General features: G+C 50.0%; 1 protein-coding gene across 18 annotated transcripts in view; it reads left to right on the forward strand.

Annotated features, from left to right (window-relative positions):
• PMFBP1 (polyamine modulated factor 1 binding protein 1) overlaps nt 1-25,489 on the forward strand; it is a 360,702-nt gene that overhangs the window by 310,038 nt on the left and 25,175 nt on the right. For all 18 annotated transcript variants that reach the window (XR_012664618.1, XM_048816955.2, XM_075118503.1 and 15 more), the window contains one exon: nt 20,319-20,465. Coding sequence is in view for 17 of the 18 variants with exons in the window: in XM_048816955.2 (XP_048672912.2) it covers nt 20,319-20,465 (147 nt within the window). In the remaining variant the exon portion in view is untranslated. The remainder of the gene's footprint in view (nt 1-20,318; nt 20,466-25,489) is intronic.

Below are 25,489 nucleotides of genomic sequence, written 5' to 3' on the forward strand. Positions count from 1 at the left end.
TTCTAATGAGCTCTAAACATGACACTTAAAACCACAGACGATTCAGAACTCCTTGGTAAGGTACCATGGTAACGACTGCTAGCATATATTTGTAGTTAGATTTAATTCTGTACCCCAGTTTACCAGCAGTAGCAGGACATTGTTTTTTGCTTCAGCAGTGTGCTGCTGGGGTTTAAGCTGGTAAGGAAGGAAACTAATGTGCCAGAAGAGGAGGGGATGGTGGGAACCTCAGGTTCACCTCCCAGGTGCTGTGTAGGACACAGCTGTGAAGGGAGCAATGTCATATGCTTCCCTCTGCTCCTAGTGTGAGAATTTCTGCCTGATTATTGATCTCTAATACAAAACCTTTTCATTTCTCACCAGGCATTTCCTCTTTCGCAAGAGAGAGACTTGCACTGCTCCCCTGTTCCGTACATACAGCACTGCTAATAGCACAAGCTGGTCCAGCCCATGCTCCCCAGCTCCCTCATTCTCTCTCCCTTCTCTACATGTCCACACACACTGTACTTGGAGAAGTGAGCTGTTGTGGGTGGAGGAGTGATCCTGAATATCAGACTGTAGTCCTGCTGGGCAGTCCGACCATGATCTGAAGCCAGTGCAGTCACCTTCCTTCCCCTCTGTTCCAGCTTCACCTAAGGTGAAGTGGGTGGCACCTTTCGCTTTGCAGTTGGAATCAAACACATGGGCTTTTCCACTCCGCTCCCCTATTAAAGGTTACTAATGGGTGTCTTGAGCTCAGTTGCGCTCATCCTTAGATCTCAGCTCCAGATGGTCTCTGTTTAGCTATTAAAACAGGCTCCTAGTCACTAAGAAGTGACACTAATAATAGGGAGGTCACTGCAAAGGCAAGACACTGGTGAGGACTGTCAGAGAAGTAGCGTCTCTCCCTTTCCTGGTGTTCAGCCTGACCCTAACAGGACCTGGCCAGGGGAGAGGTGACTTTGGATTGCAGAGAAGTGATGCCTCCCTTTCCCCTTAAACAACAGAGCCCAGGAGCAAGAACAGCTTGTACTGAAGCGTCAGCTTCCACCTCAGGCCTCGTCACAGGGTGTAAAAGGAGGCAGGAGATGCTGAGTTTGCAACTTTAGTTAGTGCTGCTCGGGTTTTGCAGGGCGTGTTCGGTGGCCACCAACCCCACTCCAAGGCTTCTTCTGTGAGTTACCATGTTAATACAAGCAGTGCAAGGACTCCAAGGGCCTTGGAGCAGACTTGTCAGGGAGCTAAGCTCTCATCCTTGTTACTGGGATGTTGAGTGCAAGACCCCATGATGTCTGCCAAAGCTCTCTCTGATTCTGTTCTGTTCTATACAGGTCCTTATACCGCCTTCATCACTCTAGTATCTGAACACCCTCCTGTAGTGCAGGAAGTGAGATTGGGTGAGGTCAGAGAGAAACAACTGAGATGTTTGGACACTAGTGTGAAGAGCTGGGCAACAAACGGGAAGAGCAAGAACTACTGGTGCAGGACGTGAAGCTGGACACGATAGGGCTAACGGAAGGATGGTGGACTAGCAGCCATGCTGGCACTTGGGTATTGATGGGTATACACGGGTCAGGACAGAGAAATAAAGGTAAAGGTGGTGGGCTAGTTGTATATCTATAGTGCAGTAGACTGCAAAGAAATAAGAAGTGACAGTATGAATAAAACAGAATCAGTCTGGCTCTAAATCACCTTGGGGAAGGATTGTGAGAAAGGTTCTATTGGGGTCCAGTTTAGATATGAATAGAGATCCTTTTAATAATAGAGAGAGAAATACTACCAGAAATTATGCCATTATGGGAGACTAACTTCTTCGATATAGATTGGAGAACAAATGCTACTAATAATGGTCATGCCTGGCTATTCCAAGGTGTGACAGATGACCTATTTTTTCACCAAATAGTCACTGAACCAGCAAGAGGCAATACTGTTTTAGATTCGATTTTGGTAAGCCATGAGGACATTAGAGAAATAATGGGAATCGGCTGCACCAGATAATGTTGGATCAAGTGATCACAAGTTGATTCAGTTTAACTTAAAGGGAAGGATAATCAAACCAGTAACTAAGGTTTTTTATTTCAAAAGGACAGACTTTGGGAAACTGAGGGAACAAATTAGCAAAGACAACTGGACTGAAGAGCTCAGGGACTTAAATGTGTAAGAGGCTTTGAATTTCTTCAAGTCAAAGGTGCAAAAGCTATCTGGAATTCGCATTCCAAACAAGGAGAAAAAGCTTGTAGGAAAGGGGTCCAGACCTAACTGGATGAATCACCGCCTCCCAAAGGATAGTAGGAGGACGCAGAGTGCCTACAAGGCATGGAAGAAGAGATTGATCAGCAAAGAGGGCTACATCTTGGAAGTCAAAAAGTGTAGGGATAAAGTGAAATTTGCCAAAAGTCAAGCTCAGTTAGACCTTGCAAAGAAAAAACAGAGTAAAATGGTCTTTAGCCACATAAATAAAGAGAGATCAGAAAAAGAAGTGGGGCCCCTGTGCAGTGAGGATGAGGTACATAAGAATGGCCATACTGGATCAGACCAATGGTCCAGCTAGCCCAGGATCATGTCTTCCAACAGTGGCCAATGCCAGGGTGCTTCAGAGGGAATGAACAGACCAAGGCAATTATTGAGTGATCCATTCCCTGTTGTCCTGTCCCAGCTTCCAGCAATCCAAGGCTAGGGAAACCCTGGCCATTTTAGCTAATAGCCATTGATAGACCTATCCTCCAGAAGTTTATCTATTTCTTTTTTGGACCCAGTTATACTTTTAGCCTTTACAATATACACTGGCAATGAGTTCCACAGGTTGACTGTGTGTGGTGTGAAGAACTACTTCCTTATGTTTCCTTAACCCTGCTGCCTATTAATTTCATTAGCAGAGATTATGGATAATCTAGGTATGGCCCAAAAACTAAATGAACATTTGCCTCAGTCTCCAATAAGGATAATGTATAATGTGGGTGAAAGGGCAGGATGGTTAATGAGAATGAGTTTATAGAAATGGAAATTACCAGATCTGAGATGAAAACAAAACTCAAAGACCTTAATGTGCCCAAATCAGGAGGACCTGATGATCTCCATCCCGGAATACTGAAAGAGCTGGGACATAAGATTGCTAATCCAGTAGCAAATATAATTGGGGTGGTCCCATATGACTAGAAATGGCAAACATATAAGAAAGGGAAGCGGAGAGCAAACCAGGCTACTGCAGATCTGTTAGTCTGACCTCAATAGTATGCAAGACGTTAGAAAAAATTCTGAAGGAAGAAATAATTAAAGACTTGGAGGTAAAAGGAAAATGGGATAAAAACATAAGTTTACCAGGTAAGATGATTGATTTAAACAAGGGGAATGGAGTAGATTTAATGTATCTGGGCTTCAGTCAAGCACCTGATACAGTGCCATTTGGGAAATGATTACTAAAGCTGGAGAATATGGGGATTAGTACAGGTATTTTACGGTAGGTCAGGAACTGGCTAACAGGGAGATGACAAGGGGCTGTGCTAAAAGGAGCTCCTCAAGGACCAGTTTGGGGACCAGTCTCATTTAGCATTTTCGTTCATGACTGGAACAAGAAGCAGGAGTGCGCTAATGAACTTTGCTGATGACATGAAATTGGGAGACATCATCAGTATAGAGGAGGATCGGAATATTATGGGAACTGTCAATAACAGACATGCATGAGATTAGCGCAAAACAAATTAACTAGATTTTTAAAAGTCACAATTAATTGCAGTTCTAATCGCACTGTTAAACAATGATAGAATACCCATTTAAATTTATTATAAATATTTTTGGCTGTTTTTCTACATTTTCAAATATATTGATTTCAATTACAACACAGAATACAGAGTGTACAGTGCTCACTTTATATGATTATTTTTATTATAAATATTTGCACTGTAAAAACCATAATCACAACTATTTTTTAAAAATCTCTCAATTAATTGTGATTGTTTTTAATCATTTGACAGCCCTAAATATTATTGAGAAAGGACTGGATGGCGGAGTAATAGAAATGGGTTTAAATTTAATAGTACAAAGTGCAAGGCCATGTACCTAAGGGCTCATAATCAGAATTTCTGCTCTAAACTGTGGGCTCATCAGCTGGAAACCATAGAGGAGGAAAAGAAAGACCTGGGTGTATTAGTCAGCCTTGGGATGACTGTGAGCCACCAGTGTGATGTGGCTGTGGAAAAAGACAAAGGTGATCCTAGGATACATAAGGTGAGGCATTTCCTGTTGAGACAGGGATGTGTTAATGCCATTGGACAGGGCACTGGCCCGGCCTCATCTGGGAAGCTGTAGAGTTCTGGTCACCCATGTTCAAGAAAGATTAATTTGAACTGGAGCAGGTGCAAAGAAGGGCTGCAAGAATGAGCAGGGAATGGAGGGCCGATCTTACAAGAGAAGACTTGTAGCAGGGTTGCTGTTTATTAAGTGCCTTTTCATGCCTAGGGGTTGCTTTGCAGGCACCTTCCCCTTGTTAGCCCCAACCTGCGGGCCCTTTAAAAACTCCGCTATCTGTCTCGTGGCTAACAGCACCCCCATCCGAGGCTATTTTAGTAGCAGAAATGGTTCAAAAAACCCTCAGGGTCGCCAGAATAAAATCCATAACCCAAAAGTTCATACTTGGCCTGGTTCTTCTGCCATACTTGGAGCTCTTCCTTGGTCCTGATCTGCTTCACCTGAAGCTGCCAGTCCCAGCCCTTTCTTGCTGGAGTTTAGCCCTCTGGCCCTGGCTTCCTTCTCCTCGCACCCACATCCTCCTCCCAGGCCTTCCTGCTTTGGCAGACCACTCCCAGGCCCTACCTAGCTAGAGACTAGGTTCTGGGTTCCAATCCCCACCCCAACAGGACAGGGGGGTGGGAGTGTTTCCTGAGCTTCACTATACCCACCTGCTGCTCTTTATAGGGCATTACCAGATCCAGCCCAGGTGTCCCTTTTTAGTAATCAAGATTGACTGGCCATAGGCCCTTCAGCTCTTAAGGGACAAGCCACCCTGTTACAGGACTAAAACAGCTTGGTTTGTTTAGCCTAGCGAAACTCTGGCTCGGAGGATCTGATTGCTGTAGAAACACATCGGTGGCAAACACCAAGGAGGGTGAAGAGCTATTTGAGCTGAAGACAAAGTTGGCACAAGAACAAATGGAAATAAACTGGCCCTTAATAAATTGAGGCTGGAAATGAGCAGACTTTTTCTAGCCATCAGAGGAAGGAGATTCTAGACCCTCCTCCCACAGGACCAGGGGGGCAAACACCCTCACTGGGTTTAAGATCGAGTTTGCTACATTTATGAACAGGATTAAATGATGGGTGGCCTGTGATTTCAGAGGTCTGAACTTGGTGACCCAGGAGGTCCCTTCCAGTCCCTCATTCCCAAGGGATGTGACTAATGTCTGTCACATATGGTTTGTTCTCATCCATGTCCCCATCTGGGGGAGAACTGTGTGTGCAGTGGAGTGCTTTGGTTTGGAATGCCCCAGTGCTCCATGTTTATGTCGGAGAAGTGTGTCGTGCACAGGGAGCAGCGTGTGGGGAGGGTTGGGATGGCCTCAGTTCCTGTGAGAGTTTGTTCCACACACTTGACAGGCAGGATGCATGGTCCAGTGGTTAGGGCCTTAGCCTGGGATCTCAATGATCCAGGTTCAATTCCTTACTCCACCACTTTCTCCCTGTGTGGCCAGAGTCTCTCTGAGCCCCTGTCCATCTGTACAGTGGGGATGACAGCCCTGCCAGCCACACGGGGGGATGGAGGTGGCGAGGAGAAGTACGGTAGAAATTGTGAGGCTCTTGATGCTACAGTAATGGTGTCATGTACCTAAGGTAGGATGGGTTCCTGAGAAGATTCTGTCTCCTGAAGACAAGTTTTGCCTTTATTGCAGACAGTTCTGTTGTGGTCAGAGCAGAGTTGTTGTCCATAGCCCTCATCCTGGATTATAAGGTGCTTTTAGATATCCTGAGCCCTGGCCATGGAGCTCCTTGAAGATAAGGGCTGGGACTTTGAACAGGACTCGATGTTTTGGGGGAAGCCAGTATATAGGGCAGTGATAGGTCTGATGGGCTTGCAATGGCCTGTGTTGCTGAGGAGACGGGCTGCCACCTTTTGTACCAGCTGGAGTTTCCTCAGGGCTGATGCTTCACGCCCACATATACTGCATTGCTGCTGACCAGATGGGTGGTGACACAGGCGTGGGTAGCCAAGGCCAGGCCACCGTTCGGCAGAGTCTCTTCACCAAATGGAGAGGATAGAGAACGTTTCTCACAGGTGCTGTTGTGTGAGAGCTTAGCACCAGTAAGAAATCCAGGAGAACTTCTCAGCTGTGGACCGAATTGCCAGCTGTGGCTGCGAACCTTTACCAGGGGATGCTGCACCGTCACTGCAAACTCTTCCAACTGCTTTTCCTCTGCTCACCAACATCACCTCTGCCTTGCTTGGGCTTCAGTCACCTGTTCAGTATGTCTGCCTGTCTCTCTAAATTATTAATGTATCTTAACCATTTCAACAAATGCTTAAGGGCCTTAAGAACCCAACTATGCTTAGGGCAAAAATTCAAGCTCTCAATTTTTTTTTTGTTTGTTGTTATTACAATAAAGACCATCCCCGGGCTGCAGGAGCAGCGCAGCCCAAGTGGCCGTGCCATACTCCTTGCCGCAGGGCGCTTCTTCCAGGCTGCAGAGGGACATGCAGAATGCCGCAGTGTGAGGGGAAGCTCCTGTTATTAAAAAGAAGAGTAATGAAGTGGTGAAGCATAAGACTGTAAAGAAGGCCTGACCATACTGTGAGCACTGGCTGCCGCTGCTGGAGCAAGATTAAAATCTGTAGGGAAATTTTGTTCCTTTGCACGATCAGAAATTAGGCCTAAATTCAATTGCATTCCGCACAATAGCTGGCAGCAACGGAGGTTAAGTGGCCCTGCTCTCTGATGTGTTCCTGTTACTCTGCACTCCCAGCTCATGTGACTGCAGTCTGCTCTTAGAACAGGTCGTCATGGCAACGGATGATTTCTATTACCGTACATGCGAGTTCACATTCTGGGCCTGGCTTACGCTTGGAAATTTCCAGTTAAAATATTTCATTTATGAGAAAGCACAAAACTTTAGCAAGGGAGAAAGAGAGAGACTGAAGCCAGGCCGACGTGTGGCCCTGAGCATGCCATGACTGCCTGCTCTCCCCAGACTGCTGAAGGGGAAGCTGGGATACAGACCCAGCAGCCTGGCAGATTTTGGCATAAGGAAATCCAGAGGTCCAAGCGACCTTGAGGAGCTGAAGGTCAGAGTTTCAGTTCCCTCATGCTGCTCAGTTTGGGTTAAATTTCAGCCTTTCCCAGCAGGCAGCCGCCCAGCGGAATGAGGGGCTGTACTCGTGGGGGGGTGGAAATCGGGCGTCTGGCTGAGGTTCTCATTGAGGAGCTGCCAGAGACCAGCTGGTAGGATCCCGGGGAACCTCTCCCCTCACTGGCTTGTGGCCTGTTCCTGGAATCCCCTGAGAATAGTCTGGCTGCTGAGCTCCTCGGGTACTGTTCATGTACAACGTGGCCTGCACAGGCTCTCACCTGAGGTGAGACCAGGGCCTGCTTGGGAGGCTGGTGGCCCGCAGATGGCTTGGGTCAGGACTGGGGATTCTCACGTGTGGCATGGTCGGGGTCCAGCTGTGCTGAGAGCGCTAGTGAACTAATGTACAGATTCTCCAGGGCCTGCGTCCTGCCCAACGGATCAAGTCACGAGTGGCGTGGTATGCAGTGCAGAGCTAGATGATACATTGGGGGGAAGCTTTGGATCTAATTCTCTTCTCAGACAATCTCATGGACTCAGTGGACAAAGTGGGAGCAGAATTTGGCCCCCTGTATAAGAGCAAGGAGAGCACCTTGGGGAGGGGGAAATCGTGAATTATTTCAAAAGTGAAAGAGAGCTGAGCCAAACATCTCAGCCAAGGGCCAGCAAACCTAGGGACTGACAAAGTGACTTCTGAGGAAATCCAGAGGGTGATAAACTTTCTGAGGCGAGCATCACAAGGGGACATCAGCTGGGACATAGACCTGCAGCAGAAGGTGCCAAGAAAAAGCAGGGGAGCCTAGTTAGATCGACGAGAGGAAGGCACAGGGGAGACAGCTGAGGAGGATGCAGGGATCTGGAACTAGAGACGCACATGGAGCCGTTCAGCCGAGGCACCAGAAGGCGATTTCCCATCTAGGGGAGAAATTGGACAAGAGGAAGCTGAGAACTGACAAGAGCCCAGCCAGTGACCAAGAAGCCAGCACTGAAAGGAGACTGCCCAAGGAGAGGAAAGAAAGGACCTTGAAGGGCAACTTGAAAGTGAGGGGTATGTCCAGACCACCTATGAGCCAAACGTGGAGTAGGGTGATGTGCTGCCTCCCAGAGGCCAGGATAAGGACAAGGAGTGTGCCAAAGGACACGGAGCCCACCTGAGAACCAACAGTAACTGAGGAGGCTCAGCAGAGCCCATGGTGACACTGGTGGCCTGGAGCAACTCTGGGGACCATCTGGAGAAACACCAGCACCGGGTGAAGTGAGCAGCACACAGCCCCCATGGAGACACCTCCGGCAGAGGAGAGGATGCTATCCTCCATCCTCACAGTGGTCCTAATGGAAAGGGAGGTTCCCACAGTCCAGCTCTCAAACCTCTCCCTGGTATTGCTGGCAGCTGGACAATGAAGGGGGAGGTGCAGCTGTAAGTCTGGCTGGACGAAGGGCAGAAACCAGCTCTCCTGAAAGCTTGGTGGAAGCTCCCCATTTCCTGCAAAGGCAGTGAGTGATGCAGTGTCCATCCAGCTCACTCCCTGCTTCACTAGTGCCCCCTGCTATTGTCCACAGGGACGGGCATCCCTGCTGCCATGCCAGCGCTGCACCAGGGTCTCCTGGCATTCAGCAGGCATACATAGCTCTTCTCCCAAGAGACCATGCTAGCAGATACCAGTGAGGAGCGTGGTATCCATGCAGAGAGCTGGATGTGCTAAAATGGTGTGAAAGTAACTGGACTACTTGTCCAGAGCTGTGATCTCAGAGCCCCAACACTTGTGCAGTGCCATTGTGCCCTGGTATGCCACATAGAGTATGTGCTGTGCGTGCGTGAGATTCCAGCGGAGACCACTGCCCTGCAGGCCTGGGAGCCCCTGGTCGCTGGCGGAGCAGAGCTCTGCAAGTGACATTTGTGCAGATCAGCAGTGCCACCTAGTGAGCGTTTGGTTGAAGTCCTGGCTCTTTTCCAGAGGTCATCAGGCCTCCTCAAAGGCAAGAGAGTGGCTAATGAGGTGAGGTTCGGTAGCGCTGTCTCTGGAGAGACTTCCGGGCAATGTCTAAGCGCAGCAGCCAATGTCTCCCTGCATCCTGATGAGCTACCCCCATTTGTGTGACCTGTTTGCTCTCTGAAAACACTCAGGGAGCTTCAGTTAACCCCAGCCCAAGAAGCTCCTCCACGCACCAACCACCGTGCAGCAGCATGGAGCGCCTGTCGTCGCATTTGCAACCACTGCAATTCGTTTTACGTTTGGGTTTGTTTCTCCTATTTTGTTCCTTGGTAAAATGGCTTCTCAGTGTGAGCTGCAACCTGGTTGCTGTGCCCCTGCCATTCATTCACCCCATCGCTTCAATCCTACCCTCTTGGAGCGCTTTCGTTTAGCCTCCCTGCAGACACATTCTCCTCCACTCACTGCATCCCTTTGACCTGCCCCTTATTCGCACAATGACCTCCCCTTCCCCAGCTTTCCTTGATTGTCAGTTCTGTGTAAGGTATATATCTGCTAGACTAGAACCACAGCAAGATATCATTAAGGATGCAAAGGAAAGCAGTAGAAAGCTGAGAAATGCCAGAATTAAGGATTCTCATGCAACCTGAATTGTGGCCCTTCGTGCATTTGCATTTTGATATGCTCTTCAGCTATGTGATCACATACGATTTTTCCATGGGAATTCTGTCTGATTTTGTGCACTGGACAGAATGCTCTGGGAATAAATCAGAGTTGGGTGGTCAGGCAGGCTATCTGGTCCATGCTTGCCTGATGTATTGCAGAAGCTAGATGGGGTGTAGTGACTGAGGCAGGGAACGGCAGGGAGAAAAAGGAGTATTGCCAACCCCACAATTCATAGTTCATGAGTCACACCCCACAAACCATGAGACAGTTTTCCCTAATCTTTTTTCCCTAATTCTCATTCTTGGAAATGGCTGAATTATTCAGCTAAAACTTTCCAAAAAACAGCCTGAGGCAGACACCTGGCACAGAAAATTTCAGCAAAAACAGTTAAAATTGGGGAAGTTATAAGTAACTGAAAACAGGGTCTTATAATGGGAAATGTCAGGCAACCTTACTGATAGATGTATATCCACCTATAGTATCACAATAGCACACAAGAGCCCTGCATGAGCAGGTGTGTGAGGGGCCCTGCCTCCGTGGTGGGAGATCGGGGTGGGGGTGAAGGGATAGACACACACACACATCCCCATATATCTGCTCATGCTCCACTTCCCACCAGACAGGAAGCAGCAGTGGTGGCCTGGGCCAGGACTGATCAGGGACTGAGCGAGGCCCTGATCCCTGCCCCAGGCCAGGCTGGATAGCCAGTGCCATGAAGTGAAAGAACCGCCCTGCTGCTCCCCTTTCTCCCTGGGATAGGACTGGGCTGCCCCCTCCACGATGGGACTGGCCCGCTAGCCCCAGAAGCAGGGATGTCCACGTCCGCCTCTGTGCTGTTGGAAAAATCCCAGCTGTTCAGGGTGTGTGGGGGACTCGGGGGCTGTGCATATCCCATGAAATTCAAACACTTTCTCGGGAGGCTGCCAAGGATTTCTAAAAGCCTGCAATTCTCCCGGGGCCTTGCCCCTGTGGCCTCAGCACAAAGAGATTAGTCCACTGGGTCCTATTGCTGAACCTCAGCAAAATAGGGCCAAGCACTGTAGAAGCTTTCACGAGTGACCCACAGAGCCTCTGGGATAGTCCATCCGTCCTTGCAGACTGACCTAATCACAAGAAATGCTGCCACAAGCCAGGTCTCAGGCGGGCCCTCAAAAATACTGTAGCGCGGCGAATGCAACTCCCCGTAAATCCTGGGGTCTGGTTATCTCCAACTGAAGAGTCTGATTGTGGTGCCTCTTTCTTTAGTCATTCCAAGTGTTGGCTTCTTTCTTTGGCTTCCCCTATAGTAACTGGTTTTCCAAACCATACCCACACAGGGACCAGTGTGTGCCCCCCGTGGCTCTGAAAGTCCTTTCTGAGCTGGATCCTGCTGCAACTTCTTATGGTAGGTTGCAGGATATATGGCAGTCACCGGCAATTCTGTGCCAGTCTTCCTCTTCCTCATCCACCTTCCCTCCCACTTCATCTGGGAACTTGCTTCTCAGAGGCAGCTCTGTCAGCACTCTATTTGTGTTTTGTTTCCTGATTCTGGCAGTTTGCCAAGAGAGGTGGAAGTTTTCAGGCTGTCCTGTGTCTCCTTGGTGGAGCCATGAGGGGAACAGCATGGATTACTGGCTAGTCCTTTTCCCTTTGACTCGGTGAGGCGATGTGCACAGGGATACCCTGCCTTCCCCACACTTTGTGTTCTCCCTTTGGGTTAGACTGAAATAGTCCCATGTCCCCTTTCCTTCTCTCCTGCCCTTCGGGGTTCATTCTCCTTTTCTCCCTCCCCCAGGTCTTTCCAGCTCTGGGCCTGAGGTGCCATACTGCGCTGTGGAGCTTGCAGGTGGCATCTCCCTCTCCATCCCCTGCCCACACATCTCCTCCAGGGGCTGCACTGCTCCTGAAACAGCCCTTTCTTGCTTGTGCTAGCGGAGTAAGGTGGCTAATGCTTTAATTATACAATTGCAACTAAAGAAAATTCTATACCCAGTTCTTTCTTCTCACCTGCCCTGCTGTCCCTCTCTCTCTCCACCCCAATCCATGTTACTTCTGCCCAGTATGAACTGGACTAGCTTGGCCATTACTAACCCCTTGCTGTGTAAAACAAAGCCAGCCCTTGGTTGCTGACATGGGTTGCTGGTGTCCCAGCATGTCTGTAGTGAGAATAAAGGCTGGTCTACATTACAAAGTCAGGTCAACTTAACTACATCACTCTGAGCTGTGAAAAATGTCACACCCTGTGCAGTTTAACTAAGCTGCCGTGAGCCTTGGTGCAGACACCGCAGGTTGATGGACAAAATCTTCCATCAACTTAACTTATTGTCCTTCGCAGAGTGGATTTACTACAGCGATGGGAAACCCCATCTCCTGCTGCAGTGTATGCTCTGGTTGAGCTGTTGCAGAGTTTCTAGCCAGACCCCGAGTCTCCTACCAGGTATACCGTATGTGCTGCAGAAGGGCCCCAGAAGGAGAGCAGGGGACTCAGGCCTTTTCATTTTTATATGGAAAGGGAAAAGACTAAGGGCTGGTCTCCTCTGGGAGCTTACAGGGGCATGGCTGCATCTCCATGCCCCTGAGAGAGGTAGCGATCTAGCCCTCGGTGGAGGCAGTGCTAGCTACCCCCTGGGGGGAGCTGGATTACCTGTGCCGCGGGGAGAACCCCGCCCATCCGTGCAAGGGATGTCTACATTGAGGGCTCGTCTACACTTAAAACCCTGCAATGGGACTGCCCATGTCAAAGAGAGGGGCTCTCCCCTCAGTGGAGGTATCCGCCACCCAAGAGCGGGTAGCTAGAGCCAGAGGCGAATTCCCCCATCGACCTAGTGCTGTCTCCACTGGGCGCTATCTGCGTCACTCGGGGTGGATTTTTCGTAGCCCTGGCGACACCGGTATCCCGAGCTAACTTCCAAGCGCAGGACAGGGAAACACGACAGCCGCAGCACTGCACGATGCGCAGACGCACCCCGGGAGCGAATGCGAAGCTCCAGCCTGTAGCCAAGAGTTAGTTCTGTGGCTTGCAGCCTGTGGGCTGCGGACCCAGGGGGCCGCAGACTCCGAGTTTTCACAGGGGGCTGCACCTCCATGCAAAATTGTTGATGTCTACAAGTGAAAAAAGGTTGAAAACCACTGGGCTAGAGGAAGGGAATCTGGATTCCTGACACCAAGTGCTACAGGTAGGCCTGCAACTTGATGTCTGTTTCAGCTCAGCTGTTCCCCAGGCAAGGCTTAAGCTGACTCAGTCTAGAACAATCGGGTGCTAACTGAGGGCTTGTCTACACTACCTGCCGGATTGGTGGGCAGTGATCGATCCAGCGGGGATTGATTTATCGCATCTAGACTAGATGCGATAAATCGACCTCTGAGCGCTCTCCCGTCGACTCGGGTACTCCACCAGAACGAGGAGTACAAGCAGAGTTGACGGGAGAGCGTCAGCTGTCGACCTACGGCAGTGAAGACACCGTGATAAGTAGATCTAAGTACGTCGACCTCAGCTACGCTATTCACGGAGCTGAAGTTGCGTATCTTAGATCGATCCCGTGTGGTAGTGTAGACAAGCCCTGAGTTACATTAGCAACTCTGTTAACAACCAGGTTCAAATCCCCACCAGAGGGAGCAGAAGGTAATTTGCTCATTATCAACATCCTCCGGCTGTACAAGGAAGTGATCGTCATCAACATTGCAATCCTCAAACCCATCCACACTCTTCCCCACCCTCCAAAAGGGAAGAAGGAGGATCCTGAGAACTACAAGCCAGTCAGCCTCACCTCAGTCCCTGGAAAAATCATGGAGCAGGTCCTCAAGGAATCAATTCTGAAGCACTTAGAGGAGAGGAAAGTGATCAGGAACAGTCAGCATGGATTCACCAAGGGCAAGTCATGCCTGACTAATCTAATTGCCTTCGATGACGAGATAACTGGCTCTGTGGATGAGGGGAAAGCAGTGGACGTATTGTTTCTTGACTTTAGCAAAGCTTTTGACACGGTCTCCCACAGTATTCTTGCCAGCAAGTTAAAGAAGTATGGGCTGGATGAATGGACTATAAGGTGGATAGAAAGCTGGCTAGATTGTCGGGCTCAACGGTTAGTGATCAATGGCTCCATGTCTAGTTGGCAGCCGGTGTCAAGTGGAGTGCCCCAAGGGTCAGTCCTCGGGCCAGTTTTGTTCAATATCTTCATTAATGATCTGGAGGATGGTGTGGATTGCACCCTCAGCAAGTTTGCAGATGACACTAAACTGGGAGGAGAGGTAGGTACGCTGGAGGATAGGGATAGGATACAGAGGGACCTAGACAAATTGGAGGATTGGGCCAAAAGAAATCTGATGAGGTTCAACAAGGACAAATGCAGAGTCCTGCACTTAGGATGGAAGAATCCAATGCACCACTACAGACTAGGGACTGAATGGCTCGGCAGCAGTTCTACAGAAAAGGACCTAGGGGTTACAGTGGACGAGAAGCTGGATATGAGTCAACAGTGTGCCCTTGTTGCCAAGAAGGCCAATGGCATTTTGGGATGTATAAGTAGGGGCATTGCCAGCAGATCGAGGGACGTGATGGTTCTCCTCTATTTGACATTGGTGAGGCCTCATCTGGAGTACTGTGTACACTACAAGAAGGATGTGAAAAAATTGGAAAACATCCAGCAGAGGGCAACAGAAATGATTAGGGGACTGGAACACATGACTTATGAGGAGAGGCTGAGGGAACTGGGATTGTTTAGTCTGCGGAAGAGAAGAATGAGGGGGGATTTGATAGCTGCTTTCAACTACCTGAAAGGGGGTTCCAAAGAGGATGGCTCTAGACTGTTCTCAGTGGTAGCAGATGACAGAACGAGGAGTAATGGTCTCAAGTTGCAGTGGGGGAGGTTTAGGTTGGATATTAGGAAAAACTTTTTCACTAGGAGGGTGGTGAAACACTGGAATGGGTTACCTAGGGAGGTGGTGGAATCTCCTTCCTTAGAGGTTTTTAAGGTCAGGCTTGACAAAGCCCTGGCTGGGATGATTTAGTTGGGGATTGGTCCTGCTTTGAGCAGGGGGGTGGGACTAGATGACCTCCTGAGGTCCCTTCCAACCCTGATATTCTATGACTCTATGAAAAGGGTCTGATTGCCACAGGATGCCAGGCAGAGCCCTGGAAAGAAATATGAGCAGCAGCCAGCAGAACCTGGCAACATGAAATTGCTCCCCCAACCTCAGGGTGGTAGATAGTTACAGATCAGAAGCAAGTCCCACACCAATAAAAGATCCACTCTTGGAGCTGGCTCTGCTGTCCCCAGAGTAATCCTTTCCTCACTATGAGCCAAACCCTGCCCCTGGGCGGATACTGACCTTAGTGGTGGCCCTTGCATACTGCTGAATCAGAAGCCCCGCTTGCCACTCCCAAAGCCTAGCTAGTCAGGTGCAGAGCGGGGCTTGTAAAAATGCCTCTCATGTCTCCGACTGGGGGGTTCTGCTGCACGCTGCTCCCCAAGGCAGAATGAGGCCTCCATCCCATCTCGGGGCCAAGACAAACGCCAGTCCTGGCCATGGGCTGGGGGGATTTGCTCCTTTCCTGGTAAGCAGCCAGCGGGAGAAGGGACAAGCACCCCTCCATGCTGCTGTGCTAGGGGAGGAACCTAGAGCTGGCAGGCAGCAGGACTGGGGGAGGGCAGCTGTAACCTCTGCCAGGGAGCTGAGTCTATTGATCTTAGCAAAGACAAGGGCCAAGGGGTGACTTGATCTGAGGCTGTAAGTATCCACATGGGAACTGATATCTAATAATAGGCTCTTCAGCCGAACAGACAAAGGTCGAACACAATCTAAGGGCTGGGAGTTGAAGCTGGACAAACTCAGACTGGAAATAAGGCTCACATTTTTAACAGAGAGGCAGGCTAATTAACCCTTGGAACAGTTTAGTGAGGGTCTTGGGGGATTCTCTATCACTGATCATTTTAAATCAAGATTGGATGCTTTTCTAGAAGATCTGCTGTAGGGATTATTGTGGGGCAGGTCTCTGGCCTGTGCTGTGCAGGCGGTCAGACTAGATGACCACAGTGGTCCCTGCTGGCCTTGAAATCTCTGAATCGCCAGTGCTTAGGGCACTCACTGCGATGGGGAGGCTCTCTCATGGTAAGTTTAAGTTTAACATACGAAGGTCTGGAAAGATGCAGGGAGGGCACTGACAGACCATTAACTTGGCCCTCTAGTGACACCAGGAAGGGATATAAAAGGGAGGAAAAAATCAAACATGTCTTTAACAATCTGTTTAATCTAATCTGAGATCTCAGAACTGCCTGCAGGGTGTCACTGCAGGGCACAGGTAAGGGTTCTGCTGAACGAGGAACTTTCAGTTATACGCAGTGGTGTTGCAGCTGTGTCCGTCTCAGGATAGTCTGGAGACAAGGTGAGGGAGCTAGTAGCTTTTATTGGACCAACTTCTGTTGGGGAGAGACAAGCTCTCAAGTTTACACAGAGCCCTTCTTCAGTTTGAAGAATAACAGGGTCAAATCACCATTCAGTTTCCTCCCCCTGCCCCCCCCCCATGTAGTCTATTCACCTGTGTGACCTGCAATCATATCACTGCTGTGGGAGGGGTTTTAGCCCAAGACACCCACAGCTTCCCCTCCATGAGGGGGCCATAGCCTGCCAGGGCAGCCCCAAAGGGCAGTAAGTGAAGTCTGTCACTATAAAGCAGATTTTCTAATCTTCCATCATGCTCCTGGCTCGTCTCTGAACCCTTTCCAGATGATCAACATCCCAACTGTGGGCGGCACCAGAACTGGACACTGGTTCAACCACTGCTGGAATCCTGTGCTAGATACAGAAGTAAAATAACTTCTCTGCTCCTACTCGCCCACGGCTATACGTCCCAGGGTCACATTAGCCCTTCTGGTCACAAAGTCACATTGGGAACTCGTATTCAGCAGATTACCTCCCACGACCCTCAAACCATTTTCAGAGTCCCTGCTTCCCAGGGTAGAGTCCCTTGTCCTGTAAGTGCGGCCCACAGTCTTTGCTTTTAGCCATATTAAAATGCATTGTTTGCTTGCACCTAGTTTACCAAGCGACCCAGCTGGCTCTGTATCAGTGACCTGTCTTCATTACAGTAGAATCTCAAAGATACAAACAGCAGAGTTATGGACTTGCTGGTCAACCGGACACCCTGTGAAACTGGAAGTAATTAATCAGGCAGCAGCAGAAATTTAAAAAAAAAAAAAAAAAGTCAAATACTGTACTGCCTCAGGGCTTTAGCCCAGGGGCTCTCGGCTTCAGCCACAGGTGGTTGGGGCTGCAGCTGCAGGGCGGGGAGGAGGGGGGTCAGGGCTCCGGGCAGCGGGGACTTGGGGCTTCTGACCCTTGGGAGAACCTGGGCTCAGGGCTTTAGACCAGGGGGGAGTGCTGAAGCTCAGGGCTTCAGCCCCGCTGCACTGTTTCTGGCTTCAGCCCTGCCAGAAATCAGGGGGTTAGCTCCATGGCTCCGTTCCCAGCTTCAGCCCACCAGGGATCGGGGCTTTAGCTATGGTTTTGGCCCCAGCACTCCCCCCATAGCTAAAGCCCCAAGCCCCAGCGTGCCCCCCAGGCTGAAACAGGGAACGGAGACGTGGGGAACCCCAGAGCCCCCCCTACAGGGTAGAAGCCGGGAGTGGAGCCACAGGGCTGAAGCCCTGAGCCCCAGTGCTTCCCCCAGGTCTAAAGCCCTGAGCCCTGGTGCTCCCGCGGGACAGAAGCCCTGAGCCCCCTACTCAGAGCCCCGACGGCCCCTAGGGTCAGAAGTCCCGACCTCCCCGCAAAGCCCTGACCCCACCCTGCGGCTGCAGACCCAACTCCCCTGTGGCTGAAGTCTGTAACATCTTGTTCAGAATTATGGAACATTTCAGAGTTATGGGCAACCTCCATTCCCAAGGTATCTATAACTGAGGTTCTACAGGATTTACCTTGCCCCCAATTTTTGTGTCATCTTCAAACTTTATCAGTGATGATTTTGTTTTCTTCCAAGTTATTGATAAAAACCTTAAATAGCATAGGGACAAGACCTGGTCCCTGCAGCACCCTGCTGGAAAGAGACCCACTCAATAATTCCTCTACAGTTACAATTGAGACCTAGCAGGTAGCCGGGTTTTAATCTATTTAATTTGTGCCACGTTAATTTTATATCACTGTCATGTGGTACTGAGTCTGGTGGTGTCTCTGACTCTGGTTGGTTTGGCTTTTTCACAAAAAACTTCAAGAGGTTGAGGTGGCCACTCCATCTTGCTGCGGCACAAACACAAGCTCCAAAACCTCCACCTTTTGCAAAATGGGGTTCTTGCTTTCCAGCCAGCCTCACTTGTAACAGCTATTCAGAGTGTTTGATCAGAGGGAGCATGCTGCATGCCAAAGGCTGGCCAGGGTGCTGTGCCCTCCTGGATACCTGCAACACACCCCTCTGTGGAAGGGCCCTGGAGAGCCGGCCAGATTGATTTTATAACACCCAGGAGATTCTCCAAAAGTGGGGAAATTGCCAGCTACCCCTCTGGAGCAGCTTTCCAGCCACTGCTTGCTGCCTGAGCATCCCCCTGTAGCCTTAGCAGAGCTGAAGTAGCTGGGCCAAGTTCTGTGTATAGCATCTTCCCGAAATGCCTGGCATCCCAGCTCCCAAGGGTTAAAACAAGCATTTCTACCCCACCTAGCTGATGGGCTCTGAAACATGGAGTCACTCCCTGGGCCAGGCCAGACTGGTTAAGTATCATTTTCAGCTCTTGCTTTTGCCTGATCCATTCCTGTGCGGAAAGGAGGAACCGTTTTGATGGCAGGGTCTTTAAAAGGAGGTGGCTGCGGTTTGCAGTGCTGGGAGGTGCAGATTGGGGATGGAGCCAGGCCTTCTGTGCAAGTGAGGAGGTCGTCGGGGGCAAAACAAATGCAATTTATCCCATAGTTACAGACCCAAACGAGTTTATTCCTTGGTGTCATCACCCTCATGTGCAATAAACATACATAAGAGCAGATTTTTCAGACACTTTAGGCAGGCTAGTGAGCATGCAAATGCACGTGCTGTCAGGCACCTTATCAGCACGCAAAGCAAAAGAGCAGCTAATTGGCCCTCTTGTCCCATTCAGGAGGCCAAAAGTTGAATGAGCCAAGGAGCCGTCACCGCTTGCTCTGCCCTCTGGTTGTTCATCTCAGGCTGCAGGCCCAACCCTGCAGCCCCTGCTGTGGCCCAGCTGATATACTTAAGAGGTGCTCAGGTCCCCACCTCGCCCCAGTGTGAAATGCACCATCCAAACTACAGAAACCCACTTTAAGACACATTAAAATAGGGCAGTGATAGCTGGGTACAGCTTTGTTGCTGTTTTTCCCCTGCCCTGCACATCGGCTGCCACCTCTCCCTCCCTCTGTGGCAATGGCTGCAGCGAGGGCCTCTTCCTACCTCCACTGAACAGGCTTGGCCTTCTGCTAGTGAAAATAGTGGGAAAAGAAAGAGCCCGTCTTGGAGCCTGATAGTGTAGAGCAGGGGTTCTCACCCTCTTTCTTTCTGTGCCCCCGCCTCCCAACATGCTATAAAAACTCCAGGCCCTCGCAGGGAGAGGGGGACCCTTAGTCATAGGTGTACTTTGAATTCTATTTGGCGGGGGGGGGGGGGGGCACAGGGCTCGAGCCCCACAGGGGAACCGGAACTCAGGTCTCAGGCCTTCAGCCCCACGGCTCTCAGTTTCAGCCCTGTGGGAGGTGCTGGGGCTCGGGGCTTTAGCCCTGTGCGGGGGGTTGGGGCTCCAGGATTCAGCCCCCTGGCGCCCAGCTTCAGCTCGTCAGGAGCACCAAGGCTCAGGGCTTCAGCCCAGCAGCTCCCACTTTTAGCCCCATGAGGGGCGAGGGGCTCCAGCTGCAGGGATCCGTGGCCCTCCTGAAACGGCTTGTGGGCCCCCATTCAGGCAGACACTCTCCCCATCTCCACTTGGCTGTTGGGCTCTTGCTTACCAAGTGCTGGCCTGCTACTGCCTCCAGTCAGTTCATTCAGCTGGAGGCCTCTGATGTTCCCATTTACTGCCATGCACACAGAGGGCTAGACAGCTTTTTTCACTATTGATCTGATGCTTTAAGGGGAAGAAAAACCTCTTTGGCTGTCTAAACACTATTGATCCGTGCCAGGGAGCCACGCCGCCAGGGAAGGGCGTGGAGGGATTGAAATCTAATTTCCAACAACTTGTTTCTGTTATTTCTACCCTTTCGGACAGGTAGCAACACGGAGCAACAGCCTCAGTCAGGGTGGTCGATAGCTCCGCCGAGAGCACAGCACGTTCCTGCTAGGGCCTTCCGGTGGCTACAGGGCTGGGGTTACAGAGGCTGGAGGTGCGAGCCAGCCTCTGCCCTCTCCACCCCTGCAGTGGCTTTCTGCTTTGAGTCGTCCAGAGATCCTGGAGAAGGCTGGCAGCTGCCCCCACCCTGACCTCTCTCTCATGCCACATGAGCTCCTGGCCCAGCTGTATGTACGATGCCAGCAAGGCCAGCTAGTTACACTGTCCCCTTGCAATGCAGGCTGCAGAGAGGAGTGAGGTGCTGCAGAGCTTGCAGAAGGACAGCCAAGCACAGCAGCGGAGGACAGCAGAACAGGACAGGACCATCCTCACACTGCAGAGCCAGCTGCAGAAACACCTGGAAAAGCACCAGGGCACTGAGGAGCAGGTACTGCAGGGGTGGGTCTGTCCAATGGGGACCAGGCACTGCTCTCAGGAAAGGGACTGGCTAGAAAGGGGTGGGGGGTGGGGCTTCACTCTGGATAAGGGTTATTTGCTACATCCAGGTGCTCAAAGTGAGCAAGAGGAAATCTGTTGGCAGGTCCTGGCCCTCCACTCACCCATGGCTAGCCTCAGGAGATGCGGCCCAGGATTTCTGCTTCAGGAACTGAAAGAGATTAGGCAACGTCCTGCCTTAGAGACTTCTTAGCTATCCAGGGTCCCTTCCCCATCGACCTGGGAAGTGCTTGTCATCAGAGAGCACCTGTTGTCCTAAGGAATCCTAAGGCACCCTTAACATCCTGAGGGATCGCCTTAGCTGACATAGTGCAGCCAGGTCTGGGGGGAAACATGGCAGCCATGTAATGGCCACAGCAGCATTACACAAGGACATAGGGCAGGAAGTGATACTGCTCCCGTGAAGAGTGGCGGGGAACTAGAATGACTGCAAGCATGGGCGACACTGGCATGCCCCAAGCCCCGTGCACTCTGGCACCTGTCCCACTGCCTGGACATGCTGGGATCTCCCATGTCACGTCAGGACTAAGCCAGCCCAGCTTAGGCAAGGCTGTGGGTGCCCGGCTTCACTCGAGAAGGCTTGTGGCTGCGGTTGGAGAGGCCCAGGCTGAACTCCAAGTCCCTGTCACAGCTGCATCAGCCCTGCAGCTCCTCATTCTTATGAGTGAGGTTGGCGGGTGGGAGCCTGCTGTCCTCACCTCCTGGTCGTCTGCCTCAGAGAGGGGACAGGACAGAGTATTGTGAAATCCATCAGGAATCAGTGGCCCTGGTTCTGCGCTTACCTCCTTCTGTGTAACACGTTGGCTGCCATGGCATTTTCATTGTGAGAGCAGGATCAGGCCCACAGACTTTCAGCCCGTGCTCTCCATCCTGCACCCAGCCCCTCCTGCCCTGCTTTACCAGGAGCGCTGAGACTCCTTCCAGGACAGGAGCCTGCATTGCACATGAGCCAGCAGATTAGGCACAATAAGCAGAAAGAGGAGGAACTGTGCAGGGTCCTGACAGACGTGGTGAAGTGACAATCAGAACTGTCACTCTAGTGGAAGTCACTGCTATTAAACTAGAAATCAGTGTCTTGTGCTTCCTGCAGCAGCACCTCGCTTTGGTTGCTGTCCTGAACCTTAGAGACTCGGCAGTTCAGTGCTGAACTGACCACAGGGTGTTTAACCCACGTGCTGCTGGAGGCCAGTCCCTCTTTGGGAGGGTTTGCTCTCATTGGGTTCTGCCGGGGAGTGGCTGGCTCCTTGCTGAGCTGGAGCACAGGGGAGCAGCACCCGGCTCTCAGGCGGGCTCTGTAGATGAACTGGCCCTGTACGGAGGGGGGTTTGGTGCCCTTGTCGGAGGACACTCCAGAAAGCTGCTAGAGTGGACAGAGCGGTGAGATCTAGGGAAGACTTGACCAGATGCCAGCATGGCCCCATCCAGCCAGCGCAAGACTAAACGAGGGACCTCGTTAAAGCCGACATTCTCAGCCTGCTGCTGTGAAACACTGACTAACCTGCTGCTTCTGGGATTCTGTTTTCGGTGCATTTACTAATCTGGGCTCTCCGCATTTTAGCTCTAGGACCAGATTTTGACAGGCACAGACGAGCAAATCCCCTGTGCAGTGCCCGTGCCGCATCAACTGCATGAGCGCCAAGTAACGCACCAGTTCCTGCCTTTGAAAAGCTGGCCCATCAGCCTGATTGGTGCCACGTAACTAGCAATATAGTCACCTCCCCCTCGCAGGCTGAGGGTGTTCTGCAGCTGTGGCCAGCCCCAAAGCAGGACACAATCGGGTTCTCCTCTCTCACACCCTGTCGACCCAGGGCACAAGACTGACAATCCTGAGAGACTCTTTAAGCTCACAAGGGAGTCAATTGCAGGAATTTTCTGAGGTACCAGTTAGATTTTAAACCTGGAACCTAGATTTGCCAATTGGCTAAGTGTTCTAGCGTATCTAGAATGGAATCGAACAGAATAAGCCCCTGTGTGTTGAGTCCAGGGAGCATTAGCTCTGTAGATGAACTGGGGTCTTTTCAGGTCAACTTTTAACTTGAACGGTATTTCTCAAATCAGGACACTTGATTATTCTTAACCAGTTAACAGTTTATTAATTCATGCAGAGCCACATCAATATACAATCAGCAGTTCACCAGGCAAGTATAGACACAACCAGTGTTCTAGGCAAGTACTAAATACACCAATACAGTCCAAAGTAGGGCTGATGCTAGCAGTTACACAGAGGAACAATGCAAATCACCAAGATTTCATATTACATTTACTTCTGACATCAGTCATCAATTCTTAGTACCCAATACATTTATCATGCTTTCAGTACTTCTCCAAGCAGTAAGAATATTCTTGTCTTTAAGGGACTTTCAAGAATACGGTCCCAGGTATTTGAGTGGATTGGTCCAAAAGGGGCAGGTTTAGAATATGAAAAGCAATTGTTTGAAGTTATGGTTCAGATCTCTCTTAGGTCAGTTTCCTTGAATTTATAAAGGAGGTCATGCATATAGCATTAGCCAGAATCTAAAATGCGGTTACTTGATGTCTCACTACAGAGTGTCAACTTCATCCAGATAAACTTCAGTTATTTATGTGAAAGAACAGAAGGAGAAACAATCTCTGAAATGTATCAGGAGGTAGCTGTGTTAGTCTGTAAAAAACAAGGAGTCCGGTGGCACCTTAAAGACTAACAGCTTTATTTGAGCATAAGCTTTTGTGGGTAAAAACCCCACTTCTTCAGATGCATGGAGTGAAAATTACAGATGCAGACATAAATATACTGACACATGAAGAGAAGGGAGTTACCTCACAAGTGGAGAACCAGTGTTGACAGGGCCAATTCAATCAGGGTGGATGTAGTCCACTCCCAACAATAGAAATGGAAATGGAATCTCACCACTTACTTGTTGCACTGGGGATTCTGCAGCTTTGGTCAGCCCTGGGCTGTGCCACCTGCTGATGACCTCAGTTGTATCTACGCTGAGTCTGGGATTCACTGGAGGTGACCACCCTCGGATTTCTATTGGTCATTTGCCAGCTGGCGCTCAGCTTTCAACTTTCTCACTTTCTCTGCTGCTTCCATCAATATCCAGTAGATGGTGGAAGTGTATAGTAAATTTCTCCAATGTTTCTTTTATTCAGAGGGTTTGATCCATTTCATGGATAAAGCCCTACACAGATACAAAATTTGCATTCACATCTGCTCTGCAATCTGCAAAAATCATCTGCGGATATCCACATCTGCAGATATAAAACGGATATCTGCAGATTTGCCGGGCTCTATTAATAGAATCAGAAAACCATAGGGTTAGAGGGACTGCAAGGGTCATGCAGGATTTGTTGTGTCTAACCATCCAAGACAGGTGGCTCCAGCCTCCTTTTGAAAACCTCCAGGGAAGGCGCGTCCAGGACCTCTGAATCAGAAAGCTGTCCCATGCACATGCTAAGAATTTGCAGGATGTATTATGTTTTGCAGCAGTTGCCTTCCAACAGATATCAGGGAAGTAAAATCCCCCATCAATACTAGCTCATGTGTTAGTTAATCTTGTTGCCTGCTTGTAGACTAACTCATCCACTTCCTCTTCCTGATTTTGTGTCTATAATAGACCCCCCACCCTAACATCGCTACGGTTCTGTTCCCTTATCCTCACCCAGAGACTCTCAGTAGGCCTGTCGCTCACTTCCCCTTGGATCTCGGAGCAAATGTAGCCAGTCTTGATGTACAGCTCAACTCCTCCTCCTTTTTCCCCATACCTGTCCTTTCGGAACAAACTATAGCCCTCAACGTTGGTACGCCAATCGTGGGTGTTGTTCCCACCAAGTCTCTGTGATGCCGATGTTAAGTTATAATTTTCTTTATCTACCATGACTTCCAGTTCATCCTGCTTGTTCCCCATACTCCTTGCATTTGTATAGAGGCATCGAAGATATTTTTCAGACTGCAGACTGTTGCTTTTCCTCTTGCCTTTTTAATGCAGTTGTGATTTCTAGTCCCTTCTCCAGAAATTACCCCTTGCCTTTGTCTTCGTTACTTGAGCCTAGATGCGAATTGGCCGGATTTTTGTCACCATCCCTAGGTTAAAGCTGTGCTTATCAGGTTAGCCAGACAATGACCAAAGATGCTCTTCTCAGTATTGGATAGGTGGAGCCCATCCCAGCACAGTAATCCACTTCCCTGGAACATCAGCTCATCGTTGAAAAAGCCAAAGCCCTCTTGCCAACACCACCTGCGTAGCCATGCATTTACTTCCACGATTCGATGGTCACTGCCCAGGCCTCTTCCTTCAACAGGGACACTGGACAAGAACCCCACTTGCACCCCAAACTCTTTTATCCTTCTTCCCAGAGCCACGTAATCTGCAGTGATCTGCTCCAGGTCATAGAATCATAGAATATCAGGGTTGGAAGGGACCTCAGGAGGTCATCTAGTCCAACCCCCTGCTCAATCCCCAATTAAATCATTTGTCAAGCCTGACCTTAAAAACTTCTAAGGAAGGAGATTCTACCACCTCTCTAGGTAACGCATTCCAGTGTTTCACCGCCCTCCTAGTGAAAAAGTTTTTCCTAATATCCAACCTAAACCTCCCCCACTGCAACTTGAGACCATTACTCCTTGTCCTGTCATCTTCTACCACTGAGAATAGTCTAGAACCATCCTCTTTGGAACCACCTCTCAGGTAGTTGAAAGCAGCTATCAAATCCCCCCTCATTCTTCTCTTCCGCAGACTAAACAATCCCAGTTCCCTCAACCTCTCCTCATAAGTCATGTGTTCCAGACCCCTAATCATTTTTGTTGCCCTTCGCTGGACTCTCTCCAATTTTTCCACATCCTTCTTGTAGTGTGGGGCCCAAAACTGGACACAGTACTCCAGATGAGGCCTCACCAATGTCGAATAGAGGGGAACAATCACGTCCCTCGATCTGCTGGCAATGTCCCTACTTATACATCCCAAAATGCCATTGGCC

This window comes from Caretta caretta, chromosome 12 (assembly GCF_965140235.1).
Source record: "Caretta caretta isolate rCarCar2 chromosome 12, rCarCar1.hap1, whole genome shotgun sequence".
NCBI classification, from domain to species: Eukaryota; Metazoa; Chordata; order Testudines; family Cheloniidae; genus Caretta; species Caretta caretta.